The 26,016-nt window shown below is 36.0% G+C and overlaps 1 protein-coding gene across 3 annotated transcripts in view; it reads right to left on the bottom strand.

The window, feature by feature from the left end:
- Nucleotides 1-26,016, bottom strand: part of Atp9b (ATPase, class II, type 9B) — a 305,437-nt gene that overhangs the window by 161,802 nt on the left and 117,619 nt on the right. For all 3 annotated transcript variants that reach the window (XM_005373105.2, XM_005373106.2, XM_005373107.2), the window contains exons 9-11: nt 20,446-20,526; nt 13,399-13,474; nt 3,874-3,950 (exon numbers count right to left, since the gene is read on the bottom strand). In XM_005373105.2, the coding sequence (XP_005373162.1) occupies nt 3,874-3,950; nt 13,399-13,474; nt 20,446-20,526 (234 nt within the window). The remainder of the gene's footprint in view (nt 1-3,873; nt 3,951-13,398; nt 13,475-20,445; nt 20,527-26,016) is intronic.

Here is a 26,016-nt window from a genome sequence, read left to right as displayed (position 1 = left end):
AAAAAAATAAAAATAAATTAAAAAAAAAATAAATCAGAAACACTAAATCTACTGGAAGAAAAAGTAGGTAGAAATCTTGAAGACACAGGGGTAGGCAAAGAGTTCATGAACAAAAGCCAAACAGTACAGGAAATACTTCCAAGAATCAACAACTGGGATCTCTCTTATTGAAAAGTTTTGGCATAGCAAAAGAAATCACCAATACAGTAAAAAGAAAACCCACAAATTGGGAAAAAACTTTAGCCAACTGTCCCTCTAACAAAGGATTTCTATCTAGAACATATAAAGAATTTTTAAAAATCAGACCTCCAAAATTCAAAGACCCAGTAAAAAATGGTTATCTGAGATGAATACACACTTCTCAGATGAAGAAATACAAATGGCAAATAAATATATGAAAAAATGTTCAACCTCATTGGTCATTAGAGAAATGCAAACTAAAACAACATTGAGATTTCATCTCACTCCAGAAAGAATGGCCACCATCAAGAAGTCAACAAATAACAAATGCTGGAGGGGCTGTGGGGAAAAAGGAACCCTTCTCTACTGTTGGTGGGAATGTAGAATGGTGCAACCACTATGGAAATCAATGTGGAGATTCCTCCGTAAACCAGGATTAGAGGTTCCCTTCAACCCAGCTATTCCCCTTCTGGGTGTATTTCCAGAAGAATTGAAAACATCATACTATAGTGGTATATGTGCACTCATGTTTATAACAGTGCAATTTGTCATAGCTAAATCTTGGAAACAACCCAAATGCCCATCAGTTGAGGAATGGATAAAAAAGATATGGTATTTTTATACAATGGAAGTATTACTCAAGAAGTAAAAAAGATAAACTCGAGGCTTTTATAGGTAAATGGATGCAACTAGAGACCATACTCATAAGTGAAAGACATTAGAACTACATGTGCAAACATCATATTGTCTCCCTAGTGTAAGAACTTGAAAAAGTAATTTATATCTGAAAGATACAATAGACATTGTGAAGGGACAGAAGTTACTCAAAGGGAAGGAATAAATGGGATGAAGGGAAAAGAAAGAAAGAAGGGCAAAAATATCTATGGATATACAAGGATAGCTGGGATAAATGTACTGCTGATGTCTATTGGTTTATTGACAGGCACAGTTAATGCTTACATTTTTCTTTTTCTGATCATTTTGCATGATTATATCTGGTAATCTGAACAACTAATTTGAAGATAACAATAATGCAATATAACAACCATTGTTCAATCCCTACTATCTTGATTAGTGAAACTCTGTATCATTTCTAATGTTCTTTTTATTCTCTTTAATTGTTTAATAATCTTTGCATTTTTACATCTGGTAATCGGAGCAACTTAGTTGAAGATAACAATATTTAATATAACAACCATTGTTAACTTCCTATTACCCTGTTTTGAAAATCTGTATCATTTTTATTGTTTTTCTGTTGTTTTGTTTTTGTCTTGGTTGTTGGTATTTGGTTTCCTTTTCTCTTTAAAAGTAAAAAATAAAGGTTGGGTTGAAAAATTGTGGCAATGAAAACATCTGATTTATACAACAATAACACCAACAACAATTACATCTAACATCTATGGAGTATTTGTCACACAGTAAGTTCTTTTCGTTCCTTTTTTGTTTTTTCTCTTTTTGAGACAGGGTCTCACTATGCAGTACAGGTTGCCCTTGAACTCACTTTGCAGCCCAGGCTGGTCTGGAAATTGCAAGCATCCTCCTGCCTCAGCCTCCCAAGTACTGGGATTATAGGTGTGCACCACCATGCCCGGCCTAAGTCCTTTTCTAAGAGTAATGCATACATTATCTTATTCTCAATAGTCACATATGTGTACTGTTTTCATTTTATAGAAGTGGATAATTAAGATGCCAAAGTTCCCAAAGCCAAACAGCTAGTTTGTGGGAAAGCCTGGGCTCTTACCCAGAGAGGGTAACTCCAGTGCCAGAATTCTTAACCATAGTCATAAACTTAACAGGTTACTTAAGTTACTCTCAAACAAAATCTTATGTACAGAGCAAAATGACCTAAAAATATGTAAAGGATTCATAGGAATAAAGAAGTAACAGGATGGAGACTGAATGAAAGGAAAAAAATTACACGAAGCTGAAGAATAAGGCAGAATTTTTAAAAGGGTCAAAATAAATGGCAATATAACTTTTAAGATTTTTAATGCTTAAAATGAAATGTACCCTCAAATATAGTCATAAATGTAAGTCCAAAGATCAAGAAAAAAAACTTTCAACTTGTCCATGAACTAAAATTTTCTATTTGCTCGCATGAGAAAAAAAATCATTATACCTCCTTATACATACACTATTCTAGTCTGTCAATAATTAAATAACTTATTTTAAAAATTGCAACTATTATAGAGTTAGTATTAGGTATATTTTATACTAAAATTAAAATTGCAATATAAATCTACAGAGAATATCTTATTATCATAATTGTAACTTATAATGAAATAACAGCAGCACAACAGTTGTATGTGTATGCGTGTGTGTGTGTGTAAGCACATGCATGTGACACACAGTCTTAATATGCATCAGACTGGCTGTGGTGAGGGCCTATGTCAGTGGTAGTGAACCTGTGGCACACGTGCTGCAGTGGGCTGTTTGTACCATTGAAAACTCTAAAATGTTTGCTAACATTGGCCATGCAGTGCCCATTCAAAAAATACAGCACATGAGGAGTTGGTCTACTGTAGTACAGATAGGTTAGTGACAACGGCCTAATTTTTTTTTTTTTTTCCCGGTACTGGGAATCGATCTCACAACCTCGCACTTGCCAGGCAGGTGCTGTGCTGCTGAGCTAAATCCCCAGCCCCATAGCCTAATTCTTGAAGGGCAACTTTTTCAATACTAGTTAGCTGAAAAAAGAATGTATCTTGTCCTAAATGTAAAGGATGAATTCATTTCTACAGCTGTGTGATAAAATGTCCTACAAGGGACAACCTTTACTATTAGTTACTCAGAGTGAACCATAAATCCATGTGAGGATTGTCTGTTCCACTTAAATACTCAGATGCTATTTCAAACAAAAATGAGTAGAAGTAACAGGAAGAGGTTTTCATTACCTACATATAAGAACACACTGTGACTTCATGATGTAAACCGAATCATCTATACATAGAATCTACTGACAATTTACATTAATCCTGTACTATAACTTAACTTACATACACGTTTGCATAAGTAATAACTTTAGACATATAATTAAATAGCCATTAAGACTGAAATTTGATTTTCAATATGTTTGTGGGTTTTTGTTTGTTTTTGAGAAAATATCTTGTGATGTAGTCCAAACTGGCCTTTAACTCACTATGTAGCCAGGGTAGCCTCGAACTCATGTTGATGCTCCTGCCTCAGCTCCTCCAAGTGCTGGGATGACAAGTATGCGTCACCACACCCAGCTTTTGTTTGTTTGCTGTTTCTGTTTTGTCGATATGTTTTGAAGTAGAAATAAAATGCTTTAACAATATAACATTATCAAATTAAATATTACAAAATATTAATAGAGATTTCTTTGCTTTAAAATTAAACCATCAACATAAAGGTAAAGATGCAAATTATAAAACAAATTAAAGACGAGAAGTTAGAGACCTATATTCAATTGTCAAATTATGTAGCTAACAATGCAAATTCAAGACACACATACAACTCTAATTAATAAGCCAGGAGAAGATGCACTTGAAAATTCTTCAGTACAAGAATGTTATATAAATAAAGAGAACATATAAATCACCAGCATTTTTGAGAGTCTCTTTTCCAGGTCATACATAATGAAGCGAGAATGAGTATTCAAAACTACAGGGACTTTCTTACTGAAAGGAAAAGGCAAGTTCATTAATGCAGTTGCTCCTTAATCTAGCCTACCTTATTTTTTGGATTGGATGTGTTCATTACACTTCGAGTTTCTTTTCCAGTATAAATGACAACACCTATTACAGTACCTGCAAAAACACAAAAGTGGTCTTTATAGAAATCCTTCAAAGGGAAGCAAAGAGATAACACTTTCTAATTGTTTTGATGAAAATATATTACATTACTTGGCTTTATATACATTTACCCAACAGTCTATTTAACTTAACTAGTTCAAGAAAAACCTATCCTTGAGCTTTCAATGAACTTAAAAAAAGTGAAACGATTTTTTATATAACACAAATTTACCCACATGTATTATTTAAAATGCACTAACATCCTTTCCCTTGACAGAAGAAAGGGTGGCTTTTCATTATTACCTACTGCAAATGGTGACTCAACACTGACTGTGTTCTTAACTGATGGCTGCATCACAAGACCTCCAAATCCATGGAACTGGGAGAACAAGCTTCTTAGAGCAAGACTCCACCTCCACTGTACATCAAGACTAGAAGAAGATCTGCTAAGTTTCATCTCAAGTGCACATAATCAAACAATAGAACAATTCATTAAAATGTTTTGATTTCCCATTTAGAAGCTATTACTTCCTTTTATTTATGTCTCTGAAAGTTTCATATTTAGATTTTTATATGCTAAGAAGATATGATAGTTTTTAAACAGAAAAGAATATCAAAATATCCTCCTGAAGGATCATGTATCTCTGAACTGTCAGCCTATAATTCCAGCACTATGGAAAGCTGAGACAGGAGGATTGCACATTCAAGACCAGCTTGGGGAATTTAGCAAGTCCTTGTCTCAAGTAAATGAATAAATGAATAAATGAAAAATAAATCAGTGAGTAATAAATGGATAAATGAATAAATGGATGGATGGGTGGATGGACAGATAGATGGGGAGACTAGGGCTACAGCTCAGTGCAAAGGCCATGGGTTCATCCACACACACATACCATGGACCCCTCATTTTACCCTTAAGTTTTGTTAAGTTTCAAGGGGTAAACATAATTACAGTGAGAAAGACTATAATCTTTGAAATTAACAACTACCTCAGAATTAATGACTATACAAAAACTCTTTGATGTCACATTAATTTTACATATGAGATTTAGCAAATAAGTCAGAATCCAGAAAGTAAATATGAACCATCTCTCAGTTTCTTAAGAGGCACTGACAACTGCATGTGATATATCATATAACTTACAGCTTTCTTTCTAGTAAGCTCAGAAAGATGGAAGATGTTAAAGGATTCTTCAATAGTGGTTGTGTACAGAGGTTACATGCCTTTCTTTTTAAATTAGGGACTATCAGGAAGGCTATCAGGCTTCAGTTTGCCAAAAGAATGGTCAGCACATGAATGACCTGTAAGGTCACTCGAATGTATAAATGCTGTGTTTATGTACTACTATCTACATAAAATACCTAGATGAGATGACTACACTTAGTGTACAGAAAAATATTAAATACATAGGATGTAATGCCATGAAAGCTTTCAAAAAACTTCCATCATTGATTCTTTAAAAGTTAAAAGAGAATAAAGTAAAATGTTAATATGACCTGGTCAATACTTTGTTACTATTTTGCCAATTTAACTTGATAAAAATGTATAAGTGTCACTAATGTTGAATGATCACAATGACAACAAAGCAAATTACAAGATTAATTTCTTTTAACATTAACAGAATGATCAAGCCTCAGAGAAAGAAGCCATCATAATAATAAACCAAACTAAAAACCCTTCCTCTAAAAGCCCAGGCAGATTATGAGCAATGTGGATTTTAGCTAACAGTATAATTTACAGTACCTTAAGAAAATGTGAGAAATGGCAAAACAAGTAACAAAGCATTCATAGCAAGTATTGTATGAAATTTCTGATGCTGTATTTGTATAATCTATTAATGTTTGCTAAAGGTTTTCATATGTATTCCCTCACTTGATTCTCTCTCAAAATGAGTACTCATTGGAATTACCTTAAATACATTGCTTTTCTGAGTCTTGTGATTTTAACTACTAAAATTGCTAGACTCAGTACAGGAATATATGTCAATCATTTCTATTCTTTTAGACAATAGCTATGTGTTTATGGACTAGGATAGCTTGAAAGACTGATAAAGCATGTATATAGAAACATGGGAAGAGGAGTGCAGTGGCACATGCCTGTAATCCCTGCACTTGGGAGGCTTAAGTAGGAGGGTCACTCTGAGTTCAAGGCCAGCCCAAACTACACAAATAAATAAATAAATAAATAAATAAGAAATATGGGAAAGGGAAAAGTTGTCAATTTGCCAACTGAGACATGAGAGGACAAGAAGACACGACACACTCTTGTATCACATCAGAAAATGGAAGAACAAATATAATATACATAGGCTATTTTAAGATTTCCCATTAAATATTTAAATGGAACCATTTCAAAACTTTGCATTTTAAGTATAGAATTAAGTTCCCTTCTCCCTGGCTCCAATTTACCAAGCTTCTATTTGAGAAAGACATAAATTTAGGAATATGTTTATATATTAAAACCATCAACTCAAAAAAAAAATAAACAGCTACCATGCCACAGAGTCCCTAAAAGTAATCATGATACAGTATTAACAAATAAAAGTCTTAGTTCAATTTTACCAAGAAAACATTTTTAAAATTTATGAGTATGTAATCTTGAAAGCCAGTGATTACAGTTACCTGACACAATTACATACTTCAAAATGACTATAGTTAGTCAAAAATCAAGAGAAAACAATTCAGATGCTGGCTGTCCCAAACAGGAGGCATACATATAAGGTACTATTAACTAGAGGTCCAGGCTCTGTGACTAGCTCATAGGGGTAAAATATAAAGATCACTTATGAGGTCCATTTGCATTACTTCAAATTTCAGCCCTATCACACTTTCACTTGAATGGGACAGTTGGTATGCATGACCTACACGTTACACACTACTGGGAAAATTTCATACAAAACCCTACCAACTTCTAATTAACATAGTTTTATTATAAGCCAGCAGCAGTTTTTCTAATACTAAGAAAATAATGCGGACACGGTCAACTGTAGGGTGAAAAGGTATTCTTTTCCATATTTAATTTGAATGATGACAAAATATAATTTAGCAGGTCAAACTGACTACCCTTCTTAATATTTTAAATGATCAGCATATTGTAACACTTTCACGGTTGGATCTTTTAACCACAGAGGTATGCTGAATTTATGCATTATCAATCCTTACAAATTCAAAGTCATTTTAAGATGATTCATGAAAAAAATTATAAAACCTATAGCATTATAACAGTTTAATGGCTTTAAACCGCTTGATTAAAAAAAATGCTTACTTAAAATTTTAAAACAAAAAATAAACACTTCGTGTACAAGAAACAAGAAGAGCTGTCAAACAAAGTATTCACTGACTATGGAAACGTGTTAAGATTCTGTAAAAACAAGCTGTGAGGACCAAGGACACCAGGCAGGCACCGACTACAACAGACAGATCACCAATCCTCAAGAATGTCAGGATCCATACTGCTCCCTAATAAGCAGCTTTCATATGCTGGGCTGGGCCTCACAAAGAAGCAAATAGGCACCATAAGCAAAGGTAAGAACACCATCTATCACATACCAAGCAAGTTCCAAGAGCAAAGAAAGAAAAAAATGAACAGCCTCAAGAAGTCAACAACTACACCAAGACTGTGGACACAGAGCAATAAAAAGACATAAACCAGGTCTGATGTCCACCTAGCCAGAGGAACAGACAGGGACACATTGAGACCTGCCCCTCAGTCATGGATTTCACAGTGCTGAAGGCACAAAAGGGACACACAAGATCTGCACCCAGGTCTGGACCATATACAGCCAAACACACACACACACACACACACACACACACACACACACACACACAGGGGTGGGGAAAGGGAGAGGGAGAGGGAGAGGGAGAGGGAGAGGGAGATGGACAGAGTCAGGGACAGGTGAAGGGGGAGCAGGGAGAGCAAAGGGGAGGGAGATGGACAGGGAGGGAAGACACCTACACGTGGGTCAGATTGACAGAGAGGGACAAACCAGACCTGCACCCAGGTGTAGCCACCACAAAACAGTCACAGAGACACATGACAACTACACCTAAGTGTGGAATCTACATAGCTGAAAACACAGAGAGGAACACATGAGACCTGAACCAGGGAAAGGGTCTACAAACCATGGATAGAAAGCATCATCAGGGCAAGAGCAAACTCTGGACACAACTTAGATGTCCACCTATCAAGCCCACACAAGTAGCATCCACCCTTCTGTGGCACCCATGACCTCAGTTTACAGCTTCTCTTCCTCGTAATTTCTAATATTCTTGACATTATCCATGTACTTGATAACCAAGGCCAGTTTTTGTCCTTCATGGCAATTCTTTGGGATTGATCCATCAGGTATCTTCCTACCAGGACAGAGGTCTCTTTTCATGTCAATCCTAACTGTTAATCAATTTAACAAGAGGAGTTTATCAAACAGTACTATATGTAGAAAAGGCAAAGATTTCATTTTGAAAGCTCCATTATGAATTCTAATTTTGCAAAACAATAAAAATGAATGCAGAAGAAAATAAAAACGAAGTACAAGAAAACATACACTCCAGTTTCTTCAGCATTAATAAACTATATACAACTGCTAAAGTTTTCAAATGTGTATTCTCAATTTATCTGTTAATCACAGTAATTCCTGGAATGCCCAATCTGTGCAGACTTTTTTCTGCCCTCCTTTTTGTTTTTTTGGTTTTTCTCCGGTACCGGAAACCGAACTCATGACCTTGTGCTTGTGAGGTAGGCGCTTTGCTGCTGAGCTAAATCCCCAGCCCTTTTCTGCCCTCCTTGACGGCTTTGTCCTTCTACTACACTCCTGGCAACTCTGTATCAGGACCTTAAAGAAACAATGTTCTCTCAATCAATAGGGCACATGATGGACACAGCAGCACAGGAAGTTGTCTGTATTCCCCTTGCTTACTCACTCCCCTATGGATCTGACTGTATGATAGGAAGAAGGTTCAAGTTCACCTTACCTTAAGAGGCATCTTGTGGATGGGGGTATAGCTCTTCAGTAGAGCACTTGCCTAGTTTACATGATGCCTTGGGTTTGATCTCCAGCATCAAAACCCAAAACAAAACAAAAACTACTTTGATATGCACTTCTCGAATGACTAATGATGGTGAACAGTTTTTCATGTATTTATTCGCCATTAGTACCTATTCATTAGAGAAGTGTATATTCATCTCAGATGCCCATTTTTGGATTGGGTCTTTGAATTTGTGGAGCCTGATTTTTTTTTAATTCTTTACATGTCCTAGATAGAAGTCCTCTGAGGGGCACTTGGCTAAAATTTCTTCCCAATTCGTGGGTTTTCTTTTTACTTTAGTGGCGATTTCTTTAGATGTGCAAAAACTTTTCAATAAGATGAGATCCCAGTTGTTGATTCTTTGAAGTATCTCCCATGCAGTTTGGTTTTTGTTCATGAACTCTCTGCCTACCCCAATGTCGTCAAGATTTTCAGCTACTTTCTCTTCTAATAAATTTAGTGTTTCTGTTTTAATATTTAGATCTTTGATCCATTTTGACTTTAATTTAGTGCCTGGTGAGAGACATTGGTCTAGTTTTAGTCTTCAGCATGTGGAAAGCCAATTTTTCCAGCACCATTTATTAAAGAGGCTATCTTCCTTCCATTGAACATGCTTGGCTCCTTTGTCGAAGATAAGGTGAGTGTGTTTGCAGTTGTATCTTTATCTTCTAATCTGTTCCATTGATATTCAGGTCTGTTTTTGTGCCAGTACCATGCTGATTTTACCACAGTAGCTTTGTAATATAATTTTAAGTCAGGAATTGTGATGCCTCCTGCCCTTCCTTTGTTTCCCAAGATTGCTTTGGCTATTCTAGGCTCACCCCAGAAAGAATGGCTCACCCCATCTCACCCCAGAAAGAATGGCTATCAACAAGAAATCAACCAATAACAAATGCTGGAGAGGCTGTGGGGAGAAAGGAACCCTACTCCACTGATGGTGGGAGTGTGTAGACTGGTGAAACCACTGTGGAAATCAATTTGGAGATTCCTCACAAAACTAGGATTGGAAGTCCTATTTAACCCACGTATTCTCCTTCTGGGTATTTTTCTCAGAATTAAATCATATCATATCACATCAAATCACATCATATCATAGCTATATATGTGCTTCCATGTTTACAGCAGCACAATTTGTTATAGCTAAATCTTGGAAACAACCCAGATGCCCATCCACTGAGGAATGGACAAAAAAGTTGTGGTATATTTATACAATGGAATATTACTCAGATATTAAAAAAGATAAACTTGAGGCTTTTGTAGGTAAATGGATACAACTAGAGACCACACTCATAAGTGAAATAAATCGGACCCACTTGTGTAAACATCATATTGTCTCCTTGGTGTAGGAAACCGAAAGACTAGGTAAAACCAGGTAAAACATACAACAGATGACAGGAAAGGGAAAGAAACTGCTCAAAGGAAGGAACGACTGGGATGAGAGAAAGAAGAAAAAGAAGGAAGGCAAAATATAAATATATGTATATATATGTGAATAGCTGTGATAACTATATTGCTGATGTCTGATTGTGTATTGAAATGAACAGTTAATGCTTACTATTTTTATGTTCTGATCGACTTTGCATGCTTGTGTCTGGTGGTCTGAGTAACTGATTTGAAGGTAACAATATGCACTGGAATTACAACGGTGAACTTCTACCATCTTGTCTAGTGATACTCTGTATTATCTCTAATGTTTTATCGAAGAAATATTTTCTTATTCTCTTTAATGGTTTGAGCAATCCTTCATTCTTATGTCTGGTAATCTGAGCAATGTACTTGAGGACAGCGGTATGTAATGTAACAACCACTGTGGATTTGTATTATTTTGTCTTTAGACCCAGTATCACTTTGAATGTTCTTGCTCTGATTTGTTTATGCTCGTGATACTGGTATGCCACTACTGCTCTATTTTTTGTTTGTTTGTTTCTCATTTACTACTCTCTTTAAAATACAAAAAAAAAACTACTTTGAATTGCTCAGGACATGGTGATCTGGCAATAGATTTTGGTAATATTTACATGAGTGATTATCTTTTACAATAAAGATAAATATGCCTTAAAAGATTTGAAATTAAAGGAAAAGATTGCATTGTATGGATAGCCAAACATAAACTAACATTAAAGACATGTTTAGTTAACCTTTCTAGGTAGATGGTTTAAAACAACTTCTCAAGTACTTTGGCACTGAACACTCAATGGCCTTAGAAAGCAAGAAAGAGTATGATATGACAAATATATTAGGATGCATAATTTGGTGACCCCTTTGTCAAAGCATGCAATCAGGAGATAATACTCGCCAAGGTCATACAGACTATTAAGGTCAAAATAGATAAACTGTTCAGAAAATTATATGGCTGTCTCACAAGCCTTTAGATCATGTTGGTTCTATCCCTTTGAGGAGAAAGGCAACAAATCAATAGTACTGAGGATTAATGCTAACATTCTAATACTGTTTAAAAAGAAAACAGAGAACAAAACACCAAACAAAATTTATTTTAAAAGAGAACCTCCTAATATCTTTAAAATGACCTTTAATTTAAAATAATAATATCATGCTAAATACAGAAAGTTTTAAATTTCTGACCAAATATGAGATTCTATATCCCATACTGCAGATGCTTTCTTGCAAACTGCTAATTTTGAGGGCAATGGTTTTCTAAAAATGCAAGCCTGGACTCAAATGCTGGTCCAGCTTCTGTCTGGCTCTGTGCCTGGCCAAAGCTCACTGAATGCTAACAGATCTCAACAGTCCATGGTTGTCAACAATGCAAATGCAACAGCGATTTGAGGCAAGTGTGAGTGTGTCCCTGGTTGCAATGCCTCCTCTCTCCAGGCACTGTGAAAACTCTTCCTGTGGTCTCGAGCCAGAACCTGGCATTCCTACCTCTCAGGTCTCTTCACTAAGTACCATCCTAACTTCTTTTTATCCTTTTACATTTTGAATAACTAAAAAGACATGTAAGAACGAAAATATCAAATACCTCAGAGAATTGACAACTATTAGGCTTCTCATATTTGCCCTCATCCTTCTTCAAAAATAAGAAGCATTAGGATAAAAGTGAACACTCTTTCATATTCTATCCTAGAAGGCAAATATACTCTCTCAGGTGCCAGTTGTGTACTCTGGCATACAGCAGGCCCCCATGCAAATAGGAACACATAGAAATGTCCTGCTGTGCCTTACTTCTTCCCTCCCACAGACCAGGCACCCTGACATTGAAGTCTTCTTCAAGGTATTGTGTTCTGTCAGTACCAGACCTTCACACAGCTGTCCCCACACCCTTCCTGCCATCCATCTCACTTGGTTCACATCTACAGATTCCTAAAATTGTTTAAACATCTGTTCTTCAGAGAATCCTACCCAAGATTGTGTCTCTATAAAGTTCTTAGTATTCACACATTTCCACATCACATGGTACTTTTCTGTGGACTTAGTGTAGCTGAAATTATCTGGACTACTTTCTAATCTTCCCACCGCACCATAAGCAACCCAAGGATATGCTCCATTACCATTTGTTCTAAGTGGAATCCCCAGTCCTAATGTGTAATAGATCATCACACAAAACCATCAGAAGAATGGGTGCTGTAGGACAGAAGAGCTACTTGCACTGAACCATGCTGAGCAGACAGACAATTATAAAAATTCTAACCTAATTATGGCTTCTAGTGTCATCTCGCCTCTCACAATATCCTGTAGCTGAGCTTTGCTCCTGTTGCTGCCATGAACACAATACAATTCTGCTGGCCTTTCTTCCCATCATCATCTATGTCAACTGCCTTTGTGGAGCTTCACTCCTGGTATCAGTACCAATGCCAATTCATTTCTGATCCTCATCAATGTCAACCTACTTTTGATAAGGACAGAATTATTTACATTTTCAATATAATTCATAGAAATTTACTTACAAAAATGTCTTGTTTAAGTAGCTTCTCTTTTAAAAGCTACAAAGACTCTACTATCTTCGAATCTCCCTTACATAAAATTCAGAATTTTTACCCCAACCCTAAGCCCTGACATGATCTATTTCTACTGGCCTGTCAGATCTCCTCTAATAGGTTTGTCCTCCAGTCACTACAACCAGTTTCCTCTTTCTGTCTTACAAATAAATGAGAAGTGGGTGAGAGCCATCTAAAATTAGCACTTAACTCTGTTTTATCACTTCTCATTAAGACACACCAAGAATTGTATCAAGAAACACATATCAAGACCCAGAAAAACGGTCCTGTGCTTTTCTATGAAGGCTGCATCACCACCAACACCTTCTAGCTACTCCAGGCGTCATGGGTAACCAGTAGCACAGAACTCACCAGATTCTCAGGAGTGTCCCATACCTACTCAAGTGGAGGTCCCTACACATTTCAGGCAATCATGAGGAAGGTATCTGGTAGGCATGCATACTCTATGAGAATTCACATTTGAAGAACTTTTTTTGTACCTGATGCGACAATGGTGCTTGCCCACAATGTGTTTTCTATGCTGAGGCTTTCGTGAACAGGAGGGTCACTGTCTTCCTGTTTGGGGGTAAAAAAAAAAAAATGGAAAATTAATGGTTTTTTTCTTATTATTCATGCTTTAGATATCTCCAGTGTTAGAAACATGTCCACAAAATGGATCCAAGTGAACAGAAGTAAAAAGTCATTGTAAAATAGGAATTTAAAATATACATATATATTTAAAAAGGTAAAGTTGTAATCTGAAAGAGCCATCTTACTTATTTTTAATATTCCATTTTAATATAAATAACGTTAAATTTTTTCAAACCACTAAACATTCTGATATTTTAAGAGAATATGCTAAAAATCATATCTTCAAACATTTAGCCTGATAATATTCCTGGAATAAGAACTGCTGTCCTAGAACGCTGGAAATTAGCGGTTTAGTGATAATTACAAGTGAAATCACCAATGGTTATTTCATGTGCATAGTAAAATTTTCTCGCCATATCTTTTGTCAATGACAAAGAATACACTTTTCAAGTATGTACCTGCTCATAAGAGAAAAAAATGCTTCTGCGAACACCACTGTAATACATGAGAAAAGTCATTTAAATTTTTCTTTAAAAATACTCTATTGAATATTTTCTTTAAACAAAATTCAAACATAAGCTGTATGTTCCTAATTTTGTATATAAGTATCAAACAAAATTGGGCAAAAAGCTACATTTTGCCCTCACTGCCAGGAATCTCCCTTAAAACGATGCCACTTCCAAAAGAACTTTATTATATTTTATATTTATTTGTATATTTATATTATTTATTTTTATGTATATCATTTATTTAAAATATTTATATGATATTTATATTATTTATATCATATTTTATTGTTTGCCAATAAATCTGCCAATATTTAGAAAGTAGAATTATTTCAAACAAATTTAGTTTTGAGAAAGAACTTGGCCCACAGCTACCTCTAGGTATCAGAAAGCATCCTGCATTTCATGGGCTGTGTTCAGATCTGTGTCTTAGGACTACACAGATCCCTAACACCTCTCTCTAGTACCTTAAGTAGCCCATACCCTGACTGAAGACTTGCCCTTGTGAACACGATGAATGACCATAAGTGTTTCATAGCTAAGGTGCTCTTTCTTTAAACAGAATTATTGCAAGAACACAGAAGACAGAGTTCTATACCTATGCTTTAGTTATATGATCTGTAAATACAGGAGTTCATTCAACTTATTCAAATATATACTCAGTACCTTAATAGATATCATGCCTATGTTGATATGTATTCAGGATCTTAACAGATGGCTTGCCCCATTTTAGCATATATGCAGTATTTTCACAAACAACATTCCTGTGTTAGAAGCTATAACTGTGAAGAATGAAGGCATAGCTTATCTAAATAGTCGGGGTTCAATGCCATAGCAGCATCCTGGGGGGTAAATACCAAGGTGAGTGGAAGTGTCATGTAGCAAAGAAAGACAATACAAAGGCTATCTGCATGTGGGACTTGAGCTGGGTCTAGAAAACCGAACCCAGCAAGTACATCCAATGACGAGAGATCACCTATATCCACTCCAGTACGCAACCACTCTCTGCTTTTGTAGATACAAGTACTTTTTATTTTAAGGTCCATCAGAAGTTACTCCTTTCAAATGTAGTTTCTCAAGAAAAATAAGCTTCATTTAGTAGCTACAGTTTACCAAAAAAATCTATTGATATATTGTGGCATCAATAGGCAAAATACTAAGGAAATAGAATTTTAAGTGGAAAATAAGAGGCTTATACTATCTCAATATAAACATGTTTGTGTGTGGGGGGTGAAGAGACATGTCAAAGAGCAATATTAGTGTTTACGTTTCTGAGTTATTTTTACCGTACCATGGCAATTTCTATGTTTGTTTTTTGTATAGGATTGTAAGCTAAACAACTACAGAATGGACATTTACCTTTCTTGCATGGAACAGGCACTCAAACTTGTCCAACACATCAATAACCAAAGAACAAACTTTAAACTCCTCTAATTTCCACACATGTGTGACACTATCCATGCTGTGCTTGCTGCTAATCAAGCCATCTATGTGCATCTTTCAAGCTACCTTTCCTCCTATCCCAGCAGCTACCACCTTCAATTTACCAAGAAAATGAATACAATTTCATACATTTAAAAGTGTTCCCAAAGCTTTCCTTAATCAGAAAGTTTTAAAAATTATTCACACATGCATACTTTTTAGTATAATATTTCCTCCTACGTCAACAAGAAAACGGGCATTAAAATACATAAAATTTTATAAGGCTTCTGAAGTACAGATAAATGGTGTACACAATTTAGTTTAGAAATTTAAGTTGGCTCTCCCATTACTTTCCTATAACCATTTAATTGTATGAATGTTTTTGTCTAAGTTATGTATTGAAGAATGCACAATTATCTATGCATTTTCTTTTCAATTCTGTAATAGCAATGATAGACTTTGAACATTTTTCTAATATCAAGAAAATTATTCTTTTTACCAATCTCATGAAGTATGGAATAAGGATTAGGAAGATGAAAAAGAAATTATCTCTAAATAACTTAGTTTCCCTTGCCTTAACATTATACAATTTGAAAAGACAAAAATCAGCTTTGGGGGTAGAATATAAAATGTTTCAATTTCAAGCTGTTCTCTCAATAGTGTATTCTATTTAACAGACAATAAGGATTTTTTTTTTTTTTTTTAAAAAAAGAGTATTTTGATTGGAAAACACATGAATGATGTTAAGTATGCTCTGGTTTACAAAAGAAATTTCAGCAGAAAATGCATTGTAAGAAAGCTTAAATGGGGAAGGTAATGGTAAAAAACTACAGAAACCACTAAAACTTCAAGACTGGCTAATTTTGAACTCAATACTTCCAAGAGAATGGCCATATCTTGAACAGTATGTGAGATTAATATCAGCAATGACCATATGAATTACTACACCAAACACTGCACAACCAGGTTGTCCTGATGCCATGTGGAAGGAGGCAGAGATAGTCACCACTCACAATATGCGTATCTGTCTCAGCTCCATCACAGGCAACAAAATGCAGAATGTTTCTCCTGCCTCAGAAGCAGCCCAGAATTAACTGGCTCCAATATTTATGTATTCAAATTTATCCCTACAAAGGTATATCTTCTCCTTTATATTATACTATTAAAAAGGAAAATAAACAAATGCCACTTTTTCACAAGAATTTCAATAATTAAAATGAATTCTATTTTCTAGGTATACTAGTTATTTAATACATCTGCTTCTATTTGGAAAATGCACACAAAATAAAGATTTTTCATCTTGAATAACCCAAAATTCTACATTGATGTATTTAAAATAAGAAAAATAAAGCCATTAGAAATGTTACAAGGGATGAAAGATCTTTTATTTGAATTATACCCCTTAAGAACTTGCAATAGTTCACACAAGGTAAATGTGTCTTAAATTAACTTAAAATTCTGAATTAAATCTCTCTTTCAGTGGAAGCATATCTTCCAACAAAATTTTACCCTTGTTTCATCAATGTGCATCACATGTGGCACCTTTATCTGTGTTCTGAATGGAAGGATTCCCATCGTCCTCTGTTCTGACATGAAATGATTCCTACCTCTATGGAAATACCTCAGAGACACAAAATCATCAATAGGACAATTACAATTGCTTCTCATGCCCCTTAGGTTTGCTACCTATCAGTCCACAATGCCCCAAAACCTTTCTATGAGGTATCTGCTTCAATCTAAAACACTGACCCAATTGACTCTTAGATGTTAAAGTATTAGATATCTCTGGGTGATAATAACCCTCTATAAATGATACAAAAACAATGAAGTACACATACAAAAGTAACACTATAAGATAACCTAGGGGTTTTATTTTCTTTGTTAGAATAGACATTGAAAAGCTACCCAGAGCCAGGTGTGGTGGCTCATGCCTGTAATCCCAGCACTCAGGAGGACGAGGCAGGAGGATTGCCGTGAGTTCAAGACCAGCCTGGGCAGCAGCAGCCCAGAATTAACTGGCTCCAATATTTAAGTACTCAAGTTGGTCCCTACAAAGGTATATTTTCTCCTTCATATTATACTATAAAAAAGGAAAATAAGCAAATGTCACTTTTTAACAAGAATTTCAACAATTAAATTGAATTCCATTTTCTAGGTATACTAGTTATTCAATATGTGCTCTGAATGGGTTACAAAGTGAGTTCAAGGCTGGCCTGACTGCATAGCAAGACCCTGTCACAAAAAGACAAAAAGACAAAAAAAAAAAAGAAAGGTCACCCAGTTATCTACCTCCTATGTGTCTGCTGCAGTTAAGTTCTATGCTCTCATACTGCTGATATGCACTGCACAGGGAGTAAAGATAAGGGCACCAGCCTGAGGGGAGGGCACTGTTCCAGACCTCCTTATCAAGCACTAGGCCTGTTCCCATTCCTTCTCTCTTCCAGCTAAGCATTTTTACATTGTGTGTGCCACCTGGAAGACTCCTTGAGACTGGCTCTCATGCAGGAAAAGAGGGAAGTACAAACATTTCTGAGGTACTCACATATTTTCTGATTAGTCTTCCTAAGAATCCTAAAAGGTAAGACTAAAGAGGAGGTGGCACTGAGCCAGGGTCAGACATCTAAAAAGTAGCAAAGCCATAATTCAAATCCAGAGGAGAAGGTTATCACTAAGTGTCTTATTCAATTTTCACCTGATATAACAGAACACCAAATTAGGTAATTTGGTTCATAGTTCTGGGGGCTGGGAAAGAACAAGATCAAGGGGCTACACGTGAAGTGGGCCTCCTTGTTGCATCATAACATGGCAAAAGGCATCACACAGCAAGAGCATGTGCAAAGAGAAGAGGAGAAAGGGACTAAACTCTCCCTTATATCAGGTACCCACTCCTAAACCACTCCGCCACAGCAGTTTTCCTTCACTGATCAAGGCAATCTTTAGGACCTAATCACCCCTTAAAGGTCCTGCCTCTTACTGTACTGGTACTAAGGATTTAGTATCCAGCACATGAACTTTGGAGGAAACATTCAAATTACAGCATCCAGGAAATCATGTGCTGTCAACATTTGAAAACTTCCTCTGATCTATATAAGAAAATACAGCAGGTTGTGGCAGTGCACAAAAACTGTAGAAATTCATGAGTATTCTCTTCTATTAAAAAAAAAAACACAGCCTTAAGGCGGAAACATAGAATGCACATCAACTATAGCACTGAAAAAGGCCAAAAAGGTCAGCATTAGCAAAAGATTAGTCCTTTTTTTTAATTTTGGATTTCTGTCATCTATTATTTGCTGTGCTTCAAGCATTGAAATGAGTCCATGTGAATAAGATATGCTGTACTCATATTTTGCTGTAGCCTGTCACTACTTCACAGATCCTTAGTCTTTCTAGCACTTGAGTGAGTATATAGGTTCACCTCTATTCTGGTTCATGTTTCAGTGAAACCTAACGGCTGTATCTATATTGAATGTGTACAGACTTTATTTTCTTGTCCTCATTACCTAAAAAATACAGCATGACAACTATTTATGTAACATTTGCACTAATTTGGTGTTTTATGTAACCCAGAGATAATTTAAAGGACGTATATACGCTCTATGAACATACTGTCATTTTATATTAAGGACTTGATTGTTCATGGATTCTGGTATCCTAGGAGGAAAAAGGGCTTAGGGATTAATCCTTCACAGACACTGAGGGCTGACTCCACAATAAAGGAGGACTACTCCTATTAACTTCTCTAACAAGACTTAGAAGTAAAGATGACAACTGTTGCCTAAGGTTTTGCTCAATATAAAAAGTTATAAGGAAATGACATCACTGTCATCACCTTCGAGACTGACTATAAAGAGTCTGTGTCTTGTAATCCTAGCACACGGGAGGGTAAGGCAGGAGGATCGTTTCAAGTTTGAGACTAGTCTGGGCTACAAAGTGAGTTCAAGGCCAGCCTGAACTGCATAGTGAGACACTGTCTCAGAAAGACAAAAAAAAAAAAAAATTCAAACAATAACATTTGCTCACCAAATCTATGTGACCAAGAGTGAAACAAAAGTGACTATTCCCAGAGAAATCTTTTAAAAACATTTTCAGCATTTAAAAACAAACTATAGTCATATATTTAAAAGCTATTATAAAGTTAAAAACAAACTATAGTCATATATTTAAAAGCTATTATAAAGTATTTTGGCAGTGAAAGCAAAACTTTTAGAGCTTTCAATGATACAAACAGCCCGCTGCAGCATGCATACCATAGGTTCACCACCACTGATTTATGGTATCCATTATAAACTGTTATAACAAGAAATATACAGTCTCCCTAATCTGGCAGTGAAGGGCACAGGGGCTTCAAGCTTTATATGGACTCTATAAGAATGAAAAATATGAAAATAAAACTAACATATGTACATAAACAAACATACACACACAGGCTGAGCATTTGTGACACACACCTATAATCCCAGCACTCTGGGATGTTCAGGTAGATGGCTTGCAAGTTTAAACCCAGCCTAGGAAACTTAGCAAGATTCTGTATCAAAATTAAAAATAAAATAAGGACTGGGGATGTAAAATAGTGTGAAAGCCCTGGACTCGATCCCCAGTTCTGGAAAAAAAAAACAGAAAGAAAGAAAAGAAAAGGCTAGATATATACATAGATACATATACATATTTAGATAATAAAAAGCTAGAAATAATGTAGGTACCATAGTGGATCTATTATTATGTAAAGTCAAGACCAAAATAGTTAACTTGTGTCATTTTGTTGACTCATATATTAGGGGAGACAGATCTTATCAACAGTAAATATGCTAAAAAAAAAAATTAAAAAACCTGTTCTGGGCATATCTACAGAGATAATACGTGATGTGGGTACATGTAAGATTTGGACGGTCTCCAGCTTCTCCTTTCTTAGTTCAGAGCTTCTATGTGAATTTATTCTTGATTACATTACTATCTCAAAACAAAGGTCTACTACCTTTAATTTATATATACAATGAGTATATTTGTATCAAACAGAAGAATTTAACTTACCCTGGTAAATGTTCCTTCAAAACTATGAATATCCAATTGTGGCTTCTGAGCATAAACATAAGCACTGATGGAAAAAAGGTCCTGGAATATAGAACATTTAAATTAATTTCAATATTATACTTAAATAAAATTGCTCAGAAACTTTTCAACTGCAAATTAAAATTTTTTGTATGTTAAGTACCAGAAGTGATCACTTACTGTTTTAGATTTTAAGTGCCAGCACCATGCATTAGGATGGATGATAACTGAAACAACAGCATTTAAACTCAGCAGAAGTGAGGCAATTTCTCTCTGCTTTGCCTAAGGACCAACATGCACCTAAAGCACATGGGAGATGCTAGAAGAACACATGTTGCCTGAGGCTATGCATACAATTCCAATTTTAAGGGTGGAGCTTGAAGTCCCAGGAATATCAAAGCATCAAGTAGGATCCTAGGCTCTCAGTGCTCTAAATGCTAAGCCTGATTCTATAAAAGACCCTGTCTACAAGGGACTGTAGAGAACAGGCACTCACAGACAGCTCTCAGACTTGGGCATGGCAGACTTCAGACTTATCCATGGGGTCAAAAACAACAAAATCAGACCTGAGGCTGGGGCGCTTATTCTCTGAGGGGATATCCATCTGAGCTTGAGCTGTGGTTGTGCTATGTTCCTGACATGAAGGCTGCCTGCACTCACAATCTGTGACCCTCAGCCAGGGCGAGAAGTTGGGGAGGCATTGAGCAACAATACTAAGCCTTCCACACCCTCAAAAAAAGGGAGGCTTGCTGCCTACAGCCTAACCCCAGGAGGATCTCACAACTGTTTGTTGTGCTTTGTGTTCAAACAGCTACAACTTGCAGCAATGAAGCAGGAATCTGACTCTATTTCCCCATTTTAGCAGGGTACACACATCTTAGGCAAGTTGAGTGCTGAGTGTGGCAGATCATAAAGTGAATGACCTCTTCCCAGGCCAATCCAAAGACAAATGATTAGGATAAAAGGGGTAAGGATTAGGCCCATTTTTAGTGTATTTGAAAATTCAGAATTTCCTCTTGACTGATTCTTAAACATAATATGTCTTTATGCCTAAGTTATATAATAATAGTCTGTATAAAAAATACTTTTGTCCCCTTTGCATGCAATCTCAGGTAAGAGAACTAAGAAGAATAGGAGACATAAAATGCCTGCCAAGTGGAACACTAAAATTTTTAACAGCAACAAAATCCAAACACCAAGGAGTGTAGACGGAGTACACTGGAAGTGAGGGATCAAATAATCCTTGTTCTCAAGACTATCTAGATCTTTTCCCTCTTGCCAAGGGGAGACTCTTGCTTCTGCCTTGGAAAGCTTCCACAATCCATGGAAGCTCAAACAGGCTGTGGAAGCTATGAGCACACAACAGTATACGGCTTATAAGAGAAATTCTCTCATGAATGGGCATTGCTTCAACTGGCTGAAGAGCACACCTGAGACCAATACTGCAGTTGTGGGAGTTCTGATTGTAACTTGCTGTACCAACGCACTAGCAAGTAGCATAGGTGGTTCAGGAGAGAGTCCACAAAGCCTTTCTGAGGTTCCTGATCTTCAAAAGGGCCTGAAACCAAGGCTGGGGTCTGGAAAGAAGGGTTTCAAGAAGATTACCACAATTCTTAGATAAGAAAGGATCACTGCACTGTAAACTATTTACACAAGCACTTAGTTTATCCTGAAGAGATTGGGAGGATTCAGGGTGGTATGGACGTACACACTTTGTCTATCCTGAATACCTGCTTTCCTTCTGGGACTCAGGAATCTTGCTATGTGCCAGGTAGACAGCTCCTATATGACTAGACCTCAATAAGAACCCTATGGAATAAGTTATTATTCCATAATAACTTCTGTTATCTGTGGAGTTCCAAGACAGATAACATTTCACAAATTTGTCACTTTAAGTAAATTGTGAATTAAATATCCCAAGTGACTGCTCTGGGGGAGGACCCTTGGAAATGTGTGTGTCCTCTGGACATTTTCCCTTGGTTGATTGGGCTGTGCATGCTGTGTCATACTTCCTCATGCAGGAACACAGCACAACCTTTCCCTGTAAGAAATCATGGCTTTGACCAGGATAACACTTAATCTGAGTCTCAGGAATTGAAAAAGTCGTCAAAGATAGGGGTGGACTTGATGATCCCTGATACAGTTTACTACTTTTATAAGTTTGATTTCCTTTCAGAATATATGTATGTGTGTAAATTTTTAGCATGCCTAAGAAAATTAGACACACAGACATGAAAAACCAGAGTTCTGAGAGTAGAGTGACCACTGGAGCTGAAAAGTGAGGGGGAAATCAAAATCTCAGAAAAGACAGCACTTTATAGAGAGCCTTAAAATCTGTACACATTATCACTGTGACCCCTAAAATATCATGACAGTGTATATTTCAAACTAAGCTAAAAGAAATGAGCAAAGACCTGGTCCAAGTTAACTACTGCTGAAACAAAATCAACCTGGTGTGGTGATACACACCTATAGCCCACTACTGAGAATGCTAAGGAAGAATTTTAAGACCAGGACTAGAGATGTAGCTCGGCAAAATAGTTCTTGGCTAGAATACACAAGTCCATGGGTTCAACCCCCAGTACTACCACCAAACCAGACAAACCAAAAAAAAAAAAAAAAAAAAAAAAAAAAGTGATGGAGATAGATCAGTTCCCCACGATGAATCTATTTGTTATGTTGTAAAATGTTGTATGTCTGTTAATGTTTCCCTCCTTTTATCCTTAAAATAAAAAAAAAAAAAAAAAAAAAAAAAAAAATCAAATCCTTAGAAGAAAATAATAGAGTCCTGTACTTCTACAATGTATCATTAATAAAACTCAAGGTAACAATCCCAATTTCTAAGCATATAAAGAAAGAAAAACATAAGATCAATATTCAAGAAAGTATGCAATCAGTAAAGACCAACCTTGAAATGATCTAATATCAGAATTAAGAGATGAAAATTTTAAAGCAGCTTTCTAATATCTCAAAGACTTAAAACATGATCCTACAACATAAACAAATAAGAAATCACAGCAAAGGAAAATACAGCTAAGAAAAAAAGAACCAAATTGAAACTCTTGATTTGAAAAGATACAGTATCTGAAAGAAATTCATCAGGCAGCCTTAAAATGAGACTGAAAATAACAGAATATAGTCCATGAACCTGAAGATTAAAAAAATGATTTTAAAAATGAATATAGCATCACAGCCACTGAGGAATATTGAAAAGTCTAATATGCTTGTAACCACATATGAAAAAGGAAAATAGGAAAGAAAAACCATCTGAAGAAATACTGTTATGGTGTGTGTCTGAATGTCCCCCCCAAAGCCTCATGCAGTCAGAAAACAAGCTTCTAGAGTTTATAATTGATCCACGGTCCAGTGCTGGGATTATGGGTGTGAGTGTTACACCCACCCTGGGTCAGGTAGTTTGCATACAGTGTAAGGGAGGCAAAGAGGCTGCCTGCCACTCTTCCCCTTTTGCTCTTGTTGCTTTTGCTGTTTTCCAACACCATGAACTGTTGCCCTCCGCCATGTGCCACTGTGCCTTGGAGCCAGCCAAGTATGGACTGAAATCTCCATAAACTGTGAGCTAAATAATCCTTTCCTTCCTTAAATTTGGGCATCAGGTATTTTTTCTCAGCAATAAGAGAAAAGTAACTAAGAGAAATACTAAATAAAAAATATGCCTGATTTGTTGACATCCAAACATACATAGATTCAGAAAGCCCTGAAAACCCCTAGAATGGTAACTTGAAGATATCAAACTCCAATTGTTAAAACTCTAAAGATAAAGAGGAAGAGGGGCCTAAAATCACCTAGAGAAAAATGACACCTTATGTACAAGGGAACAACGATCAAAATACCATTGACTTCTCACAACAAATAATCAAGGCAGAGGATAGTGGATCAAAATAATTAAAACGTTATGAGTCAACCCAAAATTCAGTACCCCACAAAAGTAGCCTTGAAGAATACAGATGAAATAAAGATATTTTCAGATAAATAAAATGAGAACTAATCCCAGCAGACACACCCTACCTACACAAATGCTCAAAGTTCTTTAGGGACTTCAGGAGACACTCAAGATTTTCAAGAAGAATGATGAGGAACAAAAGTAATAAATGTACAAATAGTTTTTAAAACACATTTTTTCACTTAATTTCTTTAACATATACAAATAACTAATAGACAAATGACAGAATACTAAAACATGCAATTAAGCTAAAATGGACAAAAGATATGAAGGAAGACTCAAGAAACTAAAGCAGGTTCAGGCCATAAACGAATAATTGGAAAGAACCAACAGAGAGATTAGGAAGGGAAAAGAGAGGGTATTACTGATGAATAATCCTTCATTATAACATTAGGTAAAACAATTACCAACACACATAATAGGTAGTTTACTGGTGGAAAACCAAAAAAAATCCATTTAATCTAATTCTGTTTTTGTGTAAGGCATGAACAGAAACTAATGATGTCAAAAAAGCTTGAAAACACTACCACCAATGAGAACCAAGTTGATTATGTCAAATAAAGAGGATTACAGAGGCACTAAGGACCACGCTAAAATTTACAATCATGAATTTATATTTGTTATTTGTGACCTAGATTCTGAGAGATGCAAAACAATTCATTTCCTCTCACTTACTTAAATTCAGAAATCATATATATTTTCTAAGAAGTCTTAGGTTCCACTTAATGTTTCTGCACAGCTTCTGCTTTATTTAGATCCTTACATCCTCTCAAATTTCTTCATATGTTTTGGATATGTGCAATTACTCTCTTCTGTTCTTGGGACAATTAATTCCTCTAGACTTTACTTTTTGATTTGGATTAGTCTCTCCCTTCCCTGTTGATTCTACATGTGAATTCCAATGGTCACTTCAGAATAGGAAGGCAACATGGCTGGTGGGCTTTTTCATGCTGTCTATACAGAACTCTATCTTGCCAGGTCTCTTGTGTAAGCACAACTGACAGGTGATATGTCATGCTTAATCACTTAAAGTGAACACATGATAGCTAAAACTACATAGCACGTACAAATATATAAATACAGCACATGGCTTCTTTCATTTTTAGAAGACATATTGACTATTTTCCCATTTATATTTATTTTCTACTTTAATCTAGGTGAGTTGGAACACAAAAATTTCAAATACCTTAGACTTAATTCAAGAATACAATAACAGATGTTAATAAAATTTACAACCAAAACATTAATGCTATAAAGAATATCCCCTTCTCATACCACTGAAATTCTCCAAGAGAACTGACTGAACAGTCTTAGGGTAGCATTTCAGAATGCAGCATGAACACGTTATGAAATAATCAACAAAAAACAAAATGAAAAAATGGTGTGGTATAGACTATCTTCCATCTTAGACTTAGAACTTTCAAGTCTCAGACTAGTGAGTGGCTTCCTGATACACCATTCCTCCGCATTATCTGCAACTAGTTATGACCATATGACTGATTTTTGATCAACAGAGCACAATAAGAAATGAGTACAATGACATACTTGGGGTACAAGAACTCGCTAACCCCTTCCTTTCTCTCTGCCACTGG

This window comes from Chinchilla lanigera, unplaced genomic scaffold (assembly GCF_000276665.1).
Source record: "Chinchilla lanigera isolate Chin_1 unplaced genomic scaffold, ChiLan1.0 scaffold00001, whole genome shotgun sequence".
In the NCBI taxonomy this organism is placed as follows: Eukaryota; Metazoa; Chordata; class Mammalia; order Rodentia; family Chinchillidae; genus Chinchilla; species Chinchilla lanigera.
The sequence above is the reverse complement of the archived record's forward strand: the minus strand, read 5'-3'. Positions and strand labels throughout refer to the sequence as shown.